This window comes from Balearica regulorum, chromosome Z, assembly GCF_011004875.1.
Source record: "Balearica regulorum gibbericeps isolate bBalReg1 chromosome Z, bBalReg1.pri, whole genome shotgun sequence".
In the NCBI taxonomy this organism is placed as follows: Eukaryota; Metazoa; Chordata; class Aves; order Gruiformes; family Gruidae; genus Balearica; species Balearica regulorum.
In genome coordinates this window covers 84,517,141-84,534,141 of record NC_046220.1, presented here as the reverse complement: position 1 = coordinate 84,534,141, position 17,001 = coordinate 84,517,141, and the positions used below count along the sequence as shown (strand labels likewise).

General features: G+C 37.1%; 1 protein-coding gene across 10 annotated transcripts in view; it reads left to right on the top strand.

Annotated features, from left to right (window-relative positions):
- The window catches only part of DYM (dymeclin), a 218,151-nt gene that overhangs the window by 17,851 nt on the left and 183,299 nt on the right, over window positions 1-17,001 (top strand). For all 10 annotated transcript variants that reach the window (XM_075739713.1, XM_075739712.1, XM_075739715.1 and 7 more), the window contains exons 3-6: window positions 5,945-5,997; window positions 6,664-6,757; window positions 8,090-8,223; window positions 14,636-14,708. In XM_075739713.1, coding sequence (XP_075595828.1) covers window positions 5,945-5,997; window positions 6,664-6,757; window positions 8,090-8,223; window positions 14,636-14,708 — 354 coding nt within the window. The remainder of the gene's footprint in view (window positions 1-5,944; window positions 5,998-6,663; window positions 6,758-8,089; window positions 8,224-14,635; window positions 14,709-17,001) is intronic.

Genomic DNA, 17,001 nt, shown 5'->3' with positions numbered 1-17,001 from the left:
GAGCAAGAGCTGTGAGCTTTACTTTGGAGTCTTAGCTCTGGGTTTAGGCAGATCCTGGTGTTTGTCTGGCTCTCCTACAAGTTGCTACCAAGAATGCAACCTCCTCCTTAGCAGTGGTATTAGTTACAATTCTTTCCTGATGGAAAACTTAAACCAGAGTTAACTAACACAGAACTTGCTGGAAATCATGTGCTTAATATTTACCATTCTGCTTTGTTCCTTCCCTGGAGTTTTTAATGAGTTGCTGGTTCAAGAATAGTGTGCGTGAGCCTTTAATGGAAAGACATAAAAATGAGCAACTTTTATGTTGCCTTAATGTGGTACATTTTTAAATTGGTACAATAAATTATATGCAGCTTTTTATTCTTTGACATTTTTCTTCCAACTAGCCTGTAAAAGTCAGCATTCCCACAGTATACATTTACTGAATGGGCTGATTCTTCTGTTTTGTATTTGATGGCAAAGAAGAAAAACTTTACTTAGAAGAAAAAAAAAACCCTATCAGGAAAGCTGTTTCCTATTTTTTTCTCGTCCTCTTCTTTTAGAGAGGGTAGTTGTCTACAATAGTTTGGGTCTTATTCTTAAGTAAGGGTAGATGCCATGGTATAGGTATATTTATATTTACAGTTTGTATGCAGAATACTTTCTCTTGCCATGTTGAGATATTTTAACAGTAGTCACTGCCACTTTGAAGCCTCTTCTATTGTGATACCTTTAAAATAAAAGCAGATAAACCCATTTTCTTCAAAGATGACTGCTGTCAGGAAGCAACCTTCACTGTCTTTAATTATGGTTTTGCTGAAGTCTGTGGGACTGATTGTTAGTAAATTTAAAGTAAGGCAATGGAAATAAATTCAGCCACTCTGAAATAATTCCACTGATTTCCCCCCTGCCCTTTCTTTTTTTTTCCTCTTTTGAACTAATGGTTTTTTACAATATATGCCAGAATAGCTGACCACAGAATCCATAGTATTCTGGTAGTATGAAGCCAGAAATAAAAATCTGCAGTCAATGAAAACTATGAAATTTTTTTGAGCGATAACCTGCTTAATTTACCATTCTTTCCCACCTCTACTGAAAAGGTGCTTTCTTACAGAAAACTAACTCGTTCATGAGGAAACTGCTTGTACTATGATCAGTAACTACAAATACAAAGAGATTAAATCCCCCCCCAAAAAAAACCCCTGACATAAGATCAATTATTAAATGATACAAGAGCAATTTCAGCAAGACAAAACAGAATTTGTGTTGTTGAAATACTGTTTAATTACTATGTTTTACTTGGTCAACAACCATTGCATACAGTAGCTCACAATTTTCACTCTTCCTTGTGAAATATAAAGGGGCAATTTTGGCTTCTGTTAGCATTCCCATATGTTTGAGCGGGGATGTGTGCATCAAGTTTCCAAATGACATTTATATGATAGTACAGGTTAGAGGGATTGAACTTTCATGTCGGGAAAAGGATGTGACCTATTGTATCAGAATGCCAGTATTGCAGCTTGCAATTTTGAGCTTAATTTTGATTTCTTTTCTCCCCTTTCTTGTATGGAATCCTTGTGTGACTTGGGTGTAGTGGTGGTGCTGTCCTATTTCCTGCAGAAGGGCATTACCCTTCATTACTCTTTACTTCTACTGCTGATGTGTGATACCTGGTGTCACACGGATGTTTCCTATGAATAGGTGGGTTTGTAGTGACAGTTGGTTTGGAAAATATTCTTACTGCTTGCTCTGTTCAGATGTTACAAGACAATAATAGCTGGCACTGTAAAACCTCTCATGTTTTGATATCTTGTTTTATTTTAAAGGTAAAACCATTTTAAAGAAGTCTATGCTGTCAGGAGCAAATTTCACTTTTATTATTAATTATAGTTTTGCTGAAGTCTGTGGGCCTTCCCACTACATAAAAAAAGCAAATAAAGTAAGTTCTTGCTTTTATAAAGGACTTTGAAAATGCTGGCCATCAGATCACAGGATGAGCCAGGAATTCCTGTGAAGCCTGGAACTTTTTCCTAAAGTGTGTGGGAAGCAATCCTGCACCTCACGTGTTTGCTTGGATCTCAATGAGCCTGTCGAGTCTGCGTGGTTAAATGTGATTTGCTTTGAATCCTTAGTGTTTCCCCTGTGCTCACAACCTGTTGGAATCCCCATACCAGGTGATACCTTTTGCTCATGCCTCAGAAAATTGTAGAACTGGTAAATATGATTGGAATACATACTACTTTCCCAAAACCAAAGGGTTTAGTTCAGGTAGTGCCAGCTGAAATACATGATTACATGTACAAACTCACCCAGGTCACTGGGATCATTATGTTAAGATCCATGGCCTGAAGCTGGTGTTTGTGGTTGTGTGCACAGGAACATCTTCCAAAGTGGGGTCTCCTCCATGGCAGGGCTTACTGGCCGCTACTGGGGTGCCCGGGTTTCTCCTAGCGATGCTCAGCAGAAGGGTTTACTTTCTTTGCTGCTTGTTTATTGCTAGAAACTGATAATCTTTTTCTTGATAGGGTACTAATGGTTCTCGTAGACCATGGGATATCTCACTCCTCCATCCCTAATGCATGTCTCTCCTGTTTTTACGTGTTCTAGAAAATACTGTCTTTCAGAAGCTCCTTTTCAGTGCTGAAAAAGTGTAACTTTTATTTTCCCAGTTTTTGATAGATAAAATCACAGAGTGGAAAATGTGTGGGATGTTTTCCTCTTCTTTTCTGAAAGATGGTTTTCTCCTGGATCCCTCCATAGGTACTTTGTTACAATTAAGTGTAATATGTTGAAGGGAATCAATTCAAATGCATTTTAGACTATTTTTGTCCCAAATAGCGAGCTCCTAAAGTACATATTTATGTATGTGCATGTGTATATGCATCTATTTGGCAACAAAGCAGTCCGTATTCGTTGGGTGAGGCTTTTCAGAGAGAATTGGAACTCCTATTTGTGATCAGTGCAGTGAAGGAACTTCACTCCATCAGTGCTTGCTCTGATTGTTAGTGCTGAAAAATAGTTCGAATACTACCAGTGCTGCTCTGTGGATTAATGGACGGATGGATGTTTTAGTGTTAGGTTTCCATTCTTAGATGTGGATGTTGTCACCTAGTCTTCAGGACGGCGTAATTCAGTTCTGTGTACTTGTATGAATGAGGGCGAGCGGGTTGTACTTAATTTTTAAGCATTAAACTTCGTTTTGGTATGAAAAAAAATGACTCAAGTGTTAAAAGCTTTGCTGAAGAGCTGAAGGTCTTGCTTGGTTTCCCACTGCTTTTGATCCTGGCAACTTGTAGAAATTAGGCAACTCTGTGGAATTTAAGGACTTTGGTTTTTAATAACTGAAAGGGAAGGAAAAAAACACCTTTAAGAATGCTGTACTTTAAAAGCTAACTGCTTAGAAATGGGGAGGACAACAAACCATAATTAAAAGCTGTGTGTCTACATTAATGGTTTAAATCCTGGACCAATTACAATAATCACTCTGTCTGTATTATGGAAGTCCCCAGCATCTTTGGATAGTGGGAGGTGGGTCATGTTGTGTTGGATCATGGTTATTCAGTACCAAAGAACTCTCTAGTTAGTGGTGTCCTATATAAAATTCACCTTGCCTCTTAGGAAGGAATACATACTGATGACAAACAGCCAGCTGGACAAATTTAGAAGGTTGTTGTTTTTTTTAAAAAGTGCAAAAAGTCCTTGTTTCATATAGACCTAGAAAACTGTGTTGTCTGTAGTTGCTGGCGGGGTGTTCTAGCTTTATACCATTTGTTCTTAATTACTCTGTGTGTTTTTAGCACTGAAATGAGACCACCTTTGAGACTATGTCTAATGTTTTTATATGAAAGTGTAAGTTTATTTTTTCTGAAACTTAGGTTGCAAAGCAGTTTATAAGGGAGGAAAGAATGCTGATATTTGATATCAAAAAGGACAATCTGGATAATCTAAAATTGTCTTAGGATATTCAGCTGTAGGTGAAGAGCTGTCTCTGCTGTCAGCTCACTACACAGTAAATCAGTGTGATCCACAAGAACATTTACAGGCATCTTAAAATTTAATTTGTTTGATGTCTCTATCTTGAAGCATTTCCTATTGAAAAGTTTTGAAATAATTATTTGGGCTGCTGTTTCTACCAATATCCTTACTACTTCTAGTCCTCAGCAGTTTGGGCAAACTCAAGAGCTTCCAAGAACATGACTCCACATGGTTTTTCAGCAGTGGCCCTGGTTTAGGGGCTTCCCACACAGCACCACAGTTAATATCAAGTTGATGCAACAGCTCTTAGGACTGTACTGTAAACTGGATTACCATCTGAATTTAAAAACAGAAAGAAGGAGGACTGTTTTCCCCTACCACTGCATTTTAAAAAGTCACTGGCAGAGCTGTAGGTAGTTGCTGAGATGGAGTTGAGCCGGTGGGACAGAGAAAGCGCATGTGGTATCGTGTCCTTTTTGTCTTCGGTCTCTGATGTTTTTACATAAATCAGGTTGCTGCTTGGAAAATTTAATGCTTAGGAAGCAACAGTGACTTTGGCAATCTAATTATGGCAGTACTAAGTATTGCAATATAGTTATATGAGAAGAGTTTGCTACTTTTCTATTTATTCTGCGGATGGTGATTTTCATACCTTCAACTACAAGGATGTATCTACATGAGCTCTGAAATTGTTCAGCCTATATTACATACTACTTTATGTCTGCAAGCATTGAACTGGGTTTGGTTTTGACTGACTTTTAACTTGGGGAACTTCAGTAGGACTGCCATTCCTGTAGGTCAGACTGTATTTTAATTGAGTATGTATAGAGGCTGTACGATCTTCTCTGATATCTTGAGCTGTAGGGCCTGTAGCAATAGGACAAGGGGTAATGGTTTTAACATTTATAACAGGGTAGATTCAGACTAGGTAAAAGGAAGAGATTTTTCACGCTGAGGGTGATGAAACACTAGGACAAGTTGCCCTTTAGATTTTAGTGTTGGGACACCTTCATATTGCTTAATGTAGCATTGGACACTGTATCTGATTATTATTTGTCTTTTTTTCCATCTATTAAGGAAAAATATACTTCCCATGTATTCTTCTGTTTTGTTTTTGAGGATCAGCTACTCTGTACTGTAGGTTTGTAGTGACAGCAGTATATAAATATCTTTTTAAGTGCTTGACGCAGCTGGTGTTTATGTTCAGTGGTTGTTTGCAGGTTCTGCTTTAGTCCTTTGTTGTTCTTTTCAGCTGATGGTTTTCATTGAGGCATACCGATAGGCAATTAATGAAATTATGAAAAATTTGGTGTATCTGATGTGATTGTTGCATTAATATAATAACATTAGTTAAAGGAAAGTGATGCTTGGCTTGAGGTTAAATGTCAAGTTGAGGATTCCTTGATTTGTGCTTTTTTAAAAAGGTGTTATTTCATATGATAGTTCTTGTAAACAATCAAGTTTTTTCTGTAGGCTGCCATTCTATGTGTATTTTCAGTGGCATCAAGCTAAGCATGGCAGCATTGACACCAAAAGGTAGTAGTAAAACAACTGATGTAGTAACATCATTTCACTTTGACAAACGATTCACGTCTGAATATTAGTTTGCTGGTTTATAGTCACTGTACTTCAAATGCATGTTGTCCTGCCTGATACTAGGGTGACTGAGCACTGGAATGGCTTGTCCAGAGAAGTTGTGGAGTCTTTGTCCTTGGAGATATTCAAAAGCCAGCTAGATGTGGTCCAGGGCAACTGGCTCTAGGTGGCCCTGCTTGAGCAGAGAGATGGGACGAGATGACCTCAGGCGGTCCCTTCTTGCCTCAACCACTCTGTGCTTTTGTGGTATCGATGTAAACCAGCTAATGGATTGGTAAAATTAAGTGCTGCTTAGAAATATTTTACTATTGTTTTGTAATGAATTTTCACTTCAATATAGGAACCCAATTCCTTGTGTAACCATTTTTATTTTCTTTTCTCCCTCCCCTAGTGCTGACTTAAAGCTCTTGGAAGAAGCCACAATCTCGGTCTGCAAGTCTTTAGGTGAGAAATTGTGACATCTTTTTTCCATGTGCTTTATCAGAAAAATTAAGAAACAGCATTCATGTGCACATCCATGACTTCAGTATACTTAACTCTACTTGTATGTGTTCCACTAGTAAGATTAAAGTAGTGTAAAGAGTGTGTTTACATATATCCCAAACTTTTAGAAACTTCCATTGTTAACTGTTTTGTAGAACTTTAAATGACTGAAAGATTTAAAATGAATAACTCCATCCTTACTACCTTGTTCTCCCTCTGCCCTCTAAGCTGATCAGCAGGGGGAAAGAGAACCAAAGGAGGGGATAATATAAATGCGATCAATGACGTTTCAAGAAAGTAAAAAGTGGTTGTGAAAACCTGCCCAGTTTTCTGACAGGAGGCTGTTATGCAGTAGACAAGTCTTGGAAAGGAAGCAGTACGAGGTCCACATTTGCAATATTTTAAATCTAGGATGAAAAGTATGCTTAGAGAACAATTATGGAGTAGTAAAGCGTGGCCTGGAGAATTTGAAAAGAACAACTACAGCTGTACAGAAAAACAGACATACTGTGCTATATGTAGAAATATTTAAGACATTGAAATTTGGTTTCATTCTATATATTGTTTGAACTAAATAGTGTCAACTTACACATGCTATATAGTAATATCTTATTTTTCCTCATCTAGTTGAGAAGAATCCTCGAACAGGAAACCTTGGGTCATTGATTAAAGTCTTTCTTTCTAGAACCAAAGAGTTAAAAATTTCAGCGGAATGTCAGAAGTAAGTACCCAGAAAAAAGCTGTGTGTGCCATTTCACTTTTTAAATGTTCCTTTTGCTGCTAGCTCTTCAGTTTTTTACTTTGCTAGTTAACATAATCACAGAACAGAGCTTAGAATTCTCTTAAATCATTGTTTCAAACAGAACAAGTATCTAGTACTTTTCCAAACACAGACAATTACATGTAATAAGTAGTAGATTACTGGGGAAAAAGACATGTTTGTGTTCATCCTGTGTGTTACATAAACACATTTGTGTACAAATGGTGTAGATCCTGGTTACTACTGGTTTAGAGCTGTTTAAAAATCACCTGGCCTTTTTAACTAAATCTTAATGTATGAACTAGTATTTTACCTTGAAAATATTTTAAATTGAATTTGAGCACAAACTTCTATATAAAGATAACTGCTTTCAAATCATATCATGCAACTGCCATTAGTTTTGCTTGCCCCTTTTCAGCAACAGGAAGAACTTGAAGAAGCTATGTGTGCAGCACTGCATAGTTTTCCAAGGGAACTTTATGTAATTGTTCCCCCACACCCATTGACAGATGTCCAACTCTCTTCAGATCCAGGGCTTCAAAAGGAAGACTTTATTTTTAATGCCCCCTTGCTCCTAGGACTGCCCTCAACCTTTTTGCTTCTATCTGGAGAAAGAAGTTATTCCTGCCTGGATAGCTCCTGTTGCTTTAATCCAAACATACCTTGAAAATATAGCTTCAATGAAGAGCTTGACTGTGTGCTGTTGTATGGGCTTCCCAGCAGTTGCTTACTGGGATTCAAGAAAACGTAATGAAGCTATATTCCCCTTGCATTCAGAAAGCTTGGACAATATCTGTGTGTTGCATAGAAAAATCTTGCTATATTGTGCTCCTGAAGTCCATAAATGCCTACAGTCATTTGAAGGCTGTTTCACTGGGAAAAGTGCTAAGGTTCAGGGAGCCAAAATAGCTTTCATATCGAAGCTGTTGGAAATGTTCAAATGTCTGGGTGGCCTGAGTCCATAGTATCTAGAAACCTTTAGAATTATGCTGAGCTGTCTGGTGAGCTCTTTGAGGAGTGGTGCTTCTGGCAACTGTGGTGTTTTAACAAAACAAACGTAGTTAGGAATAAAATTGTATTCTCTTGGAGGAAAAAAAAAAATTTCTTTTAAATACATTTCCAGTTTGTTTGATGCAGCATCAACTGAAGATTCCCTGCTTGAGCGCTTTGCTTTTCCTTGCTTCAGCTGAAGGAACCCCTGTGTCTACTCTGGCATATATTATCTTGTGCTTTTTGATGCATGCTCACAGATGAAGCATTACTGATTGTTGTTTGTTTCTTCTTCTTTTCTAGTCACCTCTTTATTTGGCAGGCTCACAATGCACTGTTTATTATTTGCTGTTTGCTGAAAGTCTTCATCAGTCAAATGTCAGAAGAGGAGCTGCAACTTCATTTTACTTATGAAGAGAAAGCATCAGGCTCATATGGTAGGTCTGCACTAGCGCTAGTGAAACAAATATCCCACAAGAAGCTGAAAAGTTCTGATGTTTGTAGACATTGCACTTAGGGATGTGGTTTAGTGGTGAACTTGGTAGTGTTGGGCTTTGATGATCTTAAGGGTCTTTTCCAACCTAAATAATTCTGTGATTCTATGTTTTATTTAGACTAAGAATCCCAAACTTTGCTTTAAAACTAGAAATGGAGTACCAATGAGGTTACATACAACATGGTTACTATTTGGGACAACCTATGAGATTGAAAGTACGTAGTCAATAGTAAAACTGACTCACTTCTTTTGAGGTGTGAAGTAATTTGGTGTAAACAGTCTTCCTTTGTATCATGCATATGAAAGACAGCACCTTCAAAATGTGATGAGAGCTTTTACTAACATATTGACTGTTGTTATCTGCCAGAATTAAACATTTATTAACAAGCTGTTGGCATGTTATGGGTTCTTACAGCAAAACAGACCTCTTCTAGAGCAGGGTTTAAGTTGTTTGGTTTATTTTTTCTTTAAAGTTTTTTTTATATGTAACATGGTCATTTATTTACAAACTTAATCTGACATTTTTTGAAACAGCTGTTCAGAAGTGATGTTGTAGACCTACCTTAGTTTTAGTCATTTTCCTGTAGTTTGAAAGGTGGTAATGGTCTTCAGAAGAACAGAATAGAATTGGGGTGTAGCTGACCACATACTGCTGCAGCAATGGTAGTGTTGCAATTATTTAGTGTTTCTTTACACATATGTTTCATAAACCAGCAGCAGCCAGGGAGTGGAATTAATGCAATTTTTGGGAATCTAGTCAGGGAAGATAACAGAACTATGGTTAGAACCGATCCATTGAAAAAGCAACTGCTGAAATTTAATTAGTGGGCAGTAGTCTATACAAGAGTACGGGAAAAGTCAAAGAATTTAGGCAGAATGTTTAAAAAAAAAGCAAGTGCATCTCTAGGAAATGGAGCAAGTATTCCACAAGATGAAAGATGGCAGGGAAGATGCTTAAATAATCTGGCTGTTTTCTTTCTGCTATCCAGTCCTTTTGGGAAGTGAATGATGTGAATATGTTCAAAATCAGTCTGACTACAGCAAAAAGAAAGTCATAACCCTGTCTGCCACAAATCTGTATAGTGCCATATCAGGATGCTTTCACGAGAATACATGATGGATCATGCCGGCACAAGAGCCTTGATTTCCTTTGCTTTGTTGTAAAGATACTGTTGAGTTTGTAATTGCATGTTATTTATTGCGTAAAGCCAAAAATGGTCTGGCAAAAAGAACTAGTATCAGAATGCTAATACAACGCGAGCGAATTGTGGAGGAGGAACCAAATGCGATCTGAACATGGATTTTCCTCAACAGTCAATCCAGCAAGGACACGTGTGGAGAATGCCTAATAGCTGCTTGCTCATTGAATAGTGAAAACTGTTCATTAAAATCTGTTTAACTCCTTGGCGCCTGCTGTTGGTGCGAGGAAATCAGACTTCTGGTGCCAAAAGATTAAGTGCTACATGTTGAAATGGTTTAATGTATTTAAACTGTGATGAGTAATCTCCAAGAATGAAGTCAGCTAACCGATGCATTAGAAAGTAACACCTGCTTGTAATAAGCTATCATTGCAGACTGCCTATGGGTTTATACTTGATTTAAAAAAATTGCCCACCTCTTGCTTCAGTGGTAGAGGTTAGCACAGTAAAACAGATAGAAAAGCTGAGATGCTTTGTTAGCTTGAACCCCTGTGATCTTTATTCCTTATGCTGGGAGTTCCTCGCAGCATGGTATGAAAAGTGATTCTTGTCACTGGGGTAGATCCATGTTTATACCATGTCTAGTAGCACTCAACTGTAATTCACAGTGACATTTATTAGCGGTAATTTTGTGCATATTGATGGCAAATGTACTTAGCAATTATCTTTGAGCAGATTGTTCACTGGATGTTCTTGATTAGGAAGGTAATTGTGTGTGGTCTGCTGGTGAGAGCAGGGGATGGAGGCAGGAAACGAGCTCCTCCTTGGCTCTGCCACGGCTTGAGTCCGCTGCCCCTTTTGACTTGAGTTTCCAGTTGGAGATGGTTCTTGTGACCTTCAAGGTGCTGAGGTTCAGAATGTGCTGTGTTTACATAGCCATCATGTTTTTGGTTCCAAATCTTCACACAGGTTTTTTAAAATATACAGAGTGTGGTAATAAAGTGAATGCCTTCCTATAGCTCTTATACCTAAGTATCAGAAAAGTGAAGGCTCATTAACAGAGTATAATAAAATGCTGTTGTGTTAGGGCCTGTTAAAGTGAGCAGAAAAAGATTAAATGTTTTTGTTTGTATTTTCATAATTAAGTCAAATATAGCTTTCTTGAATTTTTAGTCTATGGAAACTAGAGCACGCCTTGTTATTGTGAAGTTTACACAGATTTATTAGTACTTTTACTGAAGTTGTACATACTGAATACTGTCTTTGGTAGTCATCCTTTTTAAAAATTAAAGTTCTTATTTGTCTTTGCTGTCTTTTCATTTTCCAGAGCTTGATATTATTTTGCTATTTTTAATTGCAAGCGTGATAAAACAAACCTTATACAATACATGATCATATTAATTATATAATGCAAAAAAAAATGCATATAGATAAAGGCCTTAATATGATGTCTGAATTTTGAAGTATTGTTTCCTTATTTTCACAATATATAGCTGGTGAGTAGTTACTGTAAAGAACAGTACAACCAACAACACAAACCACCGCTCTCTCGTATGATCTGTTTATGTACGCCTTGTTCAATCTAAAAGGTAACTGTTCTTTTCAGGATCATCTTGAAACTCCTTTGGACATCTCTGTGTGGTGGTGTTTGTTTCCCAGCGTAACTTTTTTTTCCTTCTGGTCAGACAATATATTCTTGTACCACGTTCTCTGAGTTTAAATACAGCACCTGGGAACTCGGAGCGCGTAACTGCAGTGTCAGCACATCAGGCTGCTCATGCTGCAGTTGGTCAGTGCGATGTTCAGTGTGTCAGGCAGAGATGTATAGTATGATAGTAATGAGGTATGGAAGATATCCCCGTCACTGGCTACTCAGCAACTTGTCTTGTATTTTGACGGATTATATATGACGCAGCCACTGTTATTTGGTTAGCATTTTTTATTGCTGTCTTATTTGGAAGAATTCTCCTCCCAGGTTTTGCAATTCATATGCTTTCCCTTTTTCTGACTGTCCAATTTGTGCTTTTCTCTGTTAGACTGTTTTAAACCCAGAAGAAAACTGTGCAATTGTGGTTTGTGTCATAAAATGTGATTGTTGAGGTTTTTTGTTTTGCAAAACGTTGGAGTGCATGGATATATCATAGCCTACCATTAAAAAGTTGTAATGAACAAATTGCATAGGCTCGAGTCCCTGCTAACAGCACTGTTTATGGGCTTCCTTCAAAAGTTGTCAGACATTAGTAGAGGTTTGTTCCTTTTGGCACTTTTCAGGTGGTTCTTTAGCCCAGGAAGTGCAAATAAGAGGACATAGAGGAGGGAATAAATAACAGTATGTTTACTGCAGCCCTTAAATAAATTCATGAGTGTTCAGTTATCATATAAAGGAAATGACGGTTGGCAATTGCTTTATGTACTCATTGTTAACACTCTTAAGGGAAAGTTGGAGCTTTTGAGAGTCCTCACAGCAGAAGGTCAAACCACAAAACCCAAAGAAGCTTTAAGTCTGCTGGTTGAATTGAATGGATGAGGCTTTAGGTACTGTTTTCAAGCAATAAATTATTTTCTGACTGGTGTCCAGGTTTCTCTCCTATATATAGGATCAATAGGATAGAAAAACAAGTAGCATCTAAGGTGAAGCTACACTTTGCTGTGCCTGAATATCATATTGCCATTAGGCACATCCAGCTGCTAAAGCAGCTCGGATCAGGTGGTGACAACATAGTGGTTAGGTTCTTGAGAAGAAAGACTGTTTTACAGTCTATGTTGGACCCTGTATTATGGCTGAGGATGGAGCTGGGCTGGTCTTACTAGAAATGGATTTTCCTAGCATGTATACTTTTCTTTGGCTAAGCCATTTGGCTTGTATAGTGTCTGCTAATCCAGTCTGTAATGTGTGTAGCACAGAAAAAGTTATTAAAAAATATTGAATTATTATCTACATAAAAAAAAACCCCTAAACCACCAAAACAACCCCTAAACCAAGCACTCTAAAAAGCCAAAAAACCCACAATGCAAGTAACCCACATGTTTGAGGACTTTGATACGGCTGATGAAAAACGATGCCTCAGCATAAGTGGACGTTTTACAACCTGTGTGGGTTTGCAGTGACTTCTGCACTGCAGTAGAGTTTAGGAGATGCCCCTATGATTCCTCTCTCTGCAAGCCTGCTCTAATCTTATCTGGACAGATTTACCCTTTACTTATTTTCCCCAAGGCTTTACATGTGTCTTTGATCCAAGTATGTGATCTATTAATGTGACTGAGTATTGTGTGTACTGTCTTTATCCTGCTATTGAAAAAGAGATTGTTTATGAAAACACATAGTGTTCTGTGTTTATAGCTCACTCTCACGTTATAGATTTGGCATGCATCCGCCTCATTGTCTTGGCAAGACAAGAATTAAACAAGAATGCATGTGGCCCAATGGGGAAAAGGATACATTAATTATTGTAGCTGAATGACATTGATTACAGCAATTAAGTTGTGTTTTTATTTTTGTAAAAAGAAAAAAAGTTTGAGAATAGAGCAGGAAAGACTAACATCTTTCCTTCTATGTCCTAACCCACCATTTTCTTGCTTTATTTTGAATATAGTGTGAGGGGAAAGCTCTCTTTCATACTCAAATAACATTACTCTCTCTTCAAATGAGTTGTGTATATAGCATGGTGGTGGAAGAAATGATAAAAGTCTTACTCTCTAAGTATTTTCTAGATCCAGGAAAAAACCTTAGGAAAATGCCACATTCAAGTTACTTTATAAGGTATTACCTGGTCTTCATTATTGGCAGTGGTTTCTGTCTCGGGTTAAATACACCTAGCAGTTCTTGGTTTTTACTCACAGGAGCTACATTGTGTTACTCATGGGGGATTCTATATAAAGGAAACTACGTTTCCGCGATAAAAAACTGATTTCCTTTAGAACGTGCAGTTCACTAGGTGACAATTTTTAATGTGTTTTTAATAAACCAATTGTGGAAAGAAATAATTTTGCTTTATTGTGAATATTTCCTCTGGTCTGCTTCTTAAAATTGAGTTCTGGATTTAAGTACTGGGTTAAACAGAGTAACACCACCATAACCTGGCTGTAATGTGTTTATTACAAGATGTATTTATTTGAAAATACAAAATAAAGAAGCATTTGAGTAATCATAGGCTGTAATGCCTATCAGATAATGTAGAGGGAAAAACTATGCCTGCTCTTAGGCCGTTCAGCACTGTAAAACCCTACACTTCTTTGTGTTGTTGGTTTCTCTTTATAATTTTATTTTGAAAGCAGGAAAAAATCCTAATGAGCCAAGAGATTTATCATCTCTCTCTTTTTTTTTTTTTTTTAAGTTTTATGTGACAACTTCAAATGGTTTAATGAGCTTTTTCCTCAGTAAGTCTTGCAAGTCTTTTGTTATGGTTACTTTTAAAAATTGCAATGCTAATGTAAAATACCACAAATTTTATTGCTTAGAATAGTTATATTTTTTAAAAAAATAATTTTAATCATCCTATGGATTTTGTCACATTGGGTATGAGTAGAGAATAATTTCTGCTCCCTTAAAATGCACTTTAGAATTTCACGACTCCTTGTCATTGAAATATGTAAAACCTCTTCAATAAATAAATGGGTATGGATGAAAAAATAGTGTGTGGATTTAATTGCTTGGGAGTAGCAGTGATGTGTACTGTAGGCTGCGTTCATTTGACAGATCACAATTTAGAATATTGTTCAGTTTGTGTTAGACAAACAATACTGTGTTTTCTATCTGTCTCTGCTTATTCTTCACTTGAGATTAAAAAAAGAGGTGGGGAAATAGGCAGAGTGCAGGGAATTCTGAGAGGAGACTTGAACTGTGGACCAGTGAGAAGTTACTAGTGATCGGTTCAACTGTTAGTAGTAATACCATTTAATATGAACTTCAGTAAGTAGCAGAGTAAGGCTTGATGTGCTTAATATTAGCATACTTACTATAACACCAACCTCTCATTTAATTTATCCAACTGTTACTTGTATTTATATATAAAGGCTTAGTATCACCATCTTCTCTGGTGACAGATTCTCAAGTGCTTTGTATTCAGGATAGAATGCCATCTTCTTAAACAGGTAGAATTTCTCTTCTAGTGTTTGTTCCTTAATTAAAATATTGATCATATGGATCTATGTGATAAATCTTTGCTTTCTCTTGGTATTTGAAAATCCAGAAAACCTTTGTATGCTTCTTTTCAGGAACAGAGTGTGAAGACCTCATAGAAGAGTTGCTGTGTTGCCTCATCCAGCTCATTGTTGAAATTCCCCTGTTGTAAGTTAGCTTTATTCTTTTTTTTTTCAAGCCTCCTTGTATAAACCGAGCATTGAAGAGAATATGAAATTTAGAGTGATGGGATTATAATGTATTTGTATTTGAATGCTCCATGTGATGATGCAGTACTGACAATGATAACCTACTGCCAGTCGCAGCCCTGAATATACTCTTGGAAGAAGTACATGATCAGCATCTCACACCCAGTTCAAACCATCGACAGAAGTTAGCCTGTTTTATTTTCTAGGAGCTTTGACATTTGTTTCCTGTAGCTTTTGGCTAGAAATGATTGTGGGGAAGTGTACAGGGAAAGGACTTTGGAGGCATCACTTCATCTCTGGGGGATGCAGCAAGGTGCGAACAAAAGTTCCTCTTCTGCAGTTGTGTGGGGTTTTGAACTGCATGTGTGTGAAGTCATGATTTAATACTAATTTCTGAAATACCAGTGAATTGACATCTGAAGAAGGGAGAAGAGAGATGACTAAGTGGAGTGTTTCTGTAGATCTCCAGCTTTGTTTCTGTGGCTTTTTTATGCATCTGCTGTATCTGAGATGCATTCACTCCATATCCCATTGGATACTTCACTATTACAGGAAGGAGAACATACTTTGTTCTTTGGAAATTAAAATGTCTTTCCACACCTGTGATAAGTTTTAACTTCTTTTTTCCCCAGATAAACTTTACCAAAGATACTATTAGCAGTATCTTTTGTGTTAAATTGCATTGTAGTCTGTGCCTAAAATGTAGTGCCCCAATTAAAGCATTGCAGCTCTGAAAGAGTTTCAGATTATCCATTCTAGTGTAGTTTATAGCTCTGCTGGTGATTCAGTTTTTGTACTTCGGATTGTTCTTTTGGTTGGAAAGTTGACAAAGATGCAATAGTTTTTGAAACATTGCTCTCATTAAATACAACTCTGTCAACATTACATGAGGGTTTGGGTAGGTAGTTTGTAATGAATTAGATTTAGAGTGTCATCCTGCAAAGCTTGTCAGGATTTCCTGGAGCAGATCCATTTTTTGCTTGGAACAGATTAGAGGAAGTACAAAGGGGTGAAAGGACTGCGTTATATCGGCAAGTCCATAAATCCTGCAGGGTTTTATTTTTCTTTCTTGGAAATCCCAAGGTGTGTGTGGAGTCCAATATGATTTATTTTGTCTTTCTGGCAGAAAAAGTTTTACAAACGTGATTGTTCTTAACCCTTTTCAACAACTGAGCCTGTCAGCATCTCTATTTCTATGTGAATGTGGTTGCTGGGAATGGAAGTAGCTATTGAAAGCTCTTAGTTTACTATATAATATAGTGATAATAATAATGGCTTATAAAAAAAAAGTTATAAAGCTTGTCTATAATCTTTAACGTTCAGCTATATAAAACAAATACTTTTCATAACAGATAGATGTGGAAGGTTTTTGGGGTTTTTTTTGGTAAAATAAATTTTCTTAGCTATTTTTTTCCTGAAACAGCATGCTACTGAATTCTTAGTAAGATACTAACACTGACAGAAGTGTATATTATTGTCTTGTTTACCACTATAATATATTTAACAATGTGATAATGCCTTAACTAATGATTCTATCCCCATATAGGGGAAGTAGGGTAGGGAAAAGGAGATACGGAAGAGCTTGCTTTCTTTAATACACAATCTGACCCTGTTTTTCATAAAGATGTTACAAGGCTGAGACATTTTTGCTTAACGTAATATTTTTTTTCAGGAGAATGATCGATATTATTTTAGTAGTGAGTTTACTTTTTACTTCAGATTTACACTATAAATTCTTTCCCTACTTTGTATCAAGGGAGCAGTTCATTTCTGTCTTTAGCTGGAATAAATCAAGAAAATTACAAGCCTAGTATGTGAATTTTTGGAAGGAATAGATTGTCTGCGTGGAATACATAAAATATTCAGACTTGTAATGATTTCTGTAGCAGGACTGAGGATCACTTGCTAGAGGATAGGCAGCTTTGGCAGCTTACAGCGGCACAGCTAGCAGCGTCTGTCTGTAAAGCTGCTATTAAAGATGAATTGTTGTTGTGACAGACGGTTAAAATCTCCATACTGAGCCTGTCTTTGAAGCGTCATTCAGAATAGCAAAGTTTTTGTTAGGAGCATTCAATAGCCTTAACAGAGGATTGTCACAATTAGTGTGTCCCTTGGGTTGTGTAGATGCGGTTTCATGAAGGAGTGGATGCAGCTGGCAGCTGCTGTCTAAATTTATTGCTTCTCTACACCCCAGTTTAAGCTTCTTTTTTTTTTTTTTTTCTCCTTCACTGGAATACGAAGATTGTTTTTAA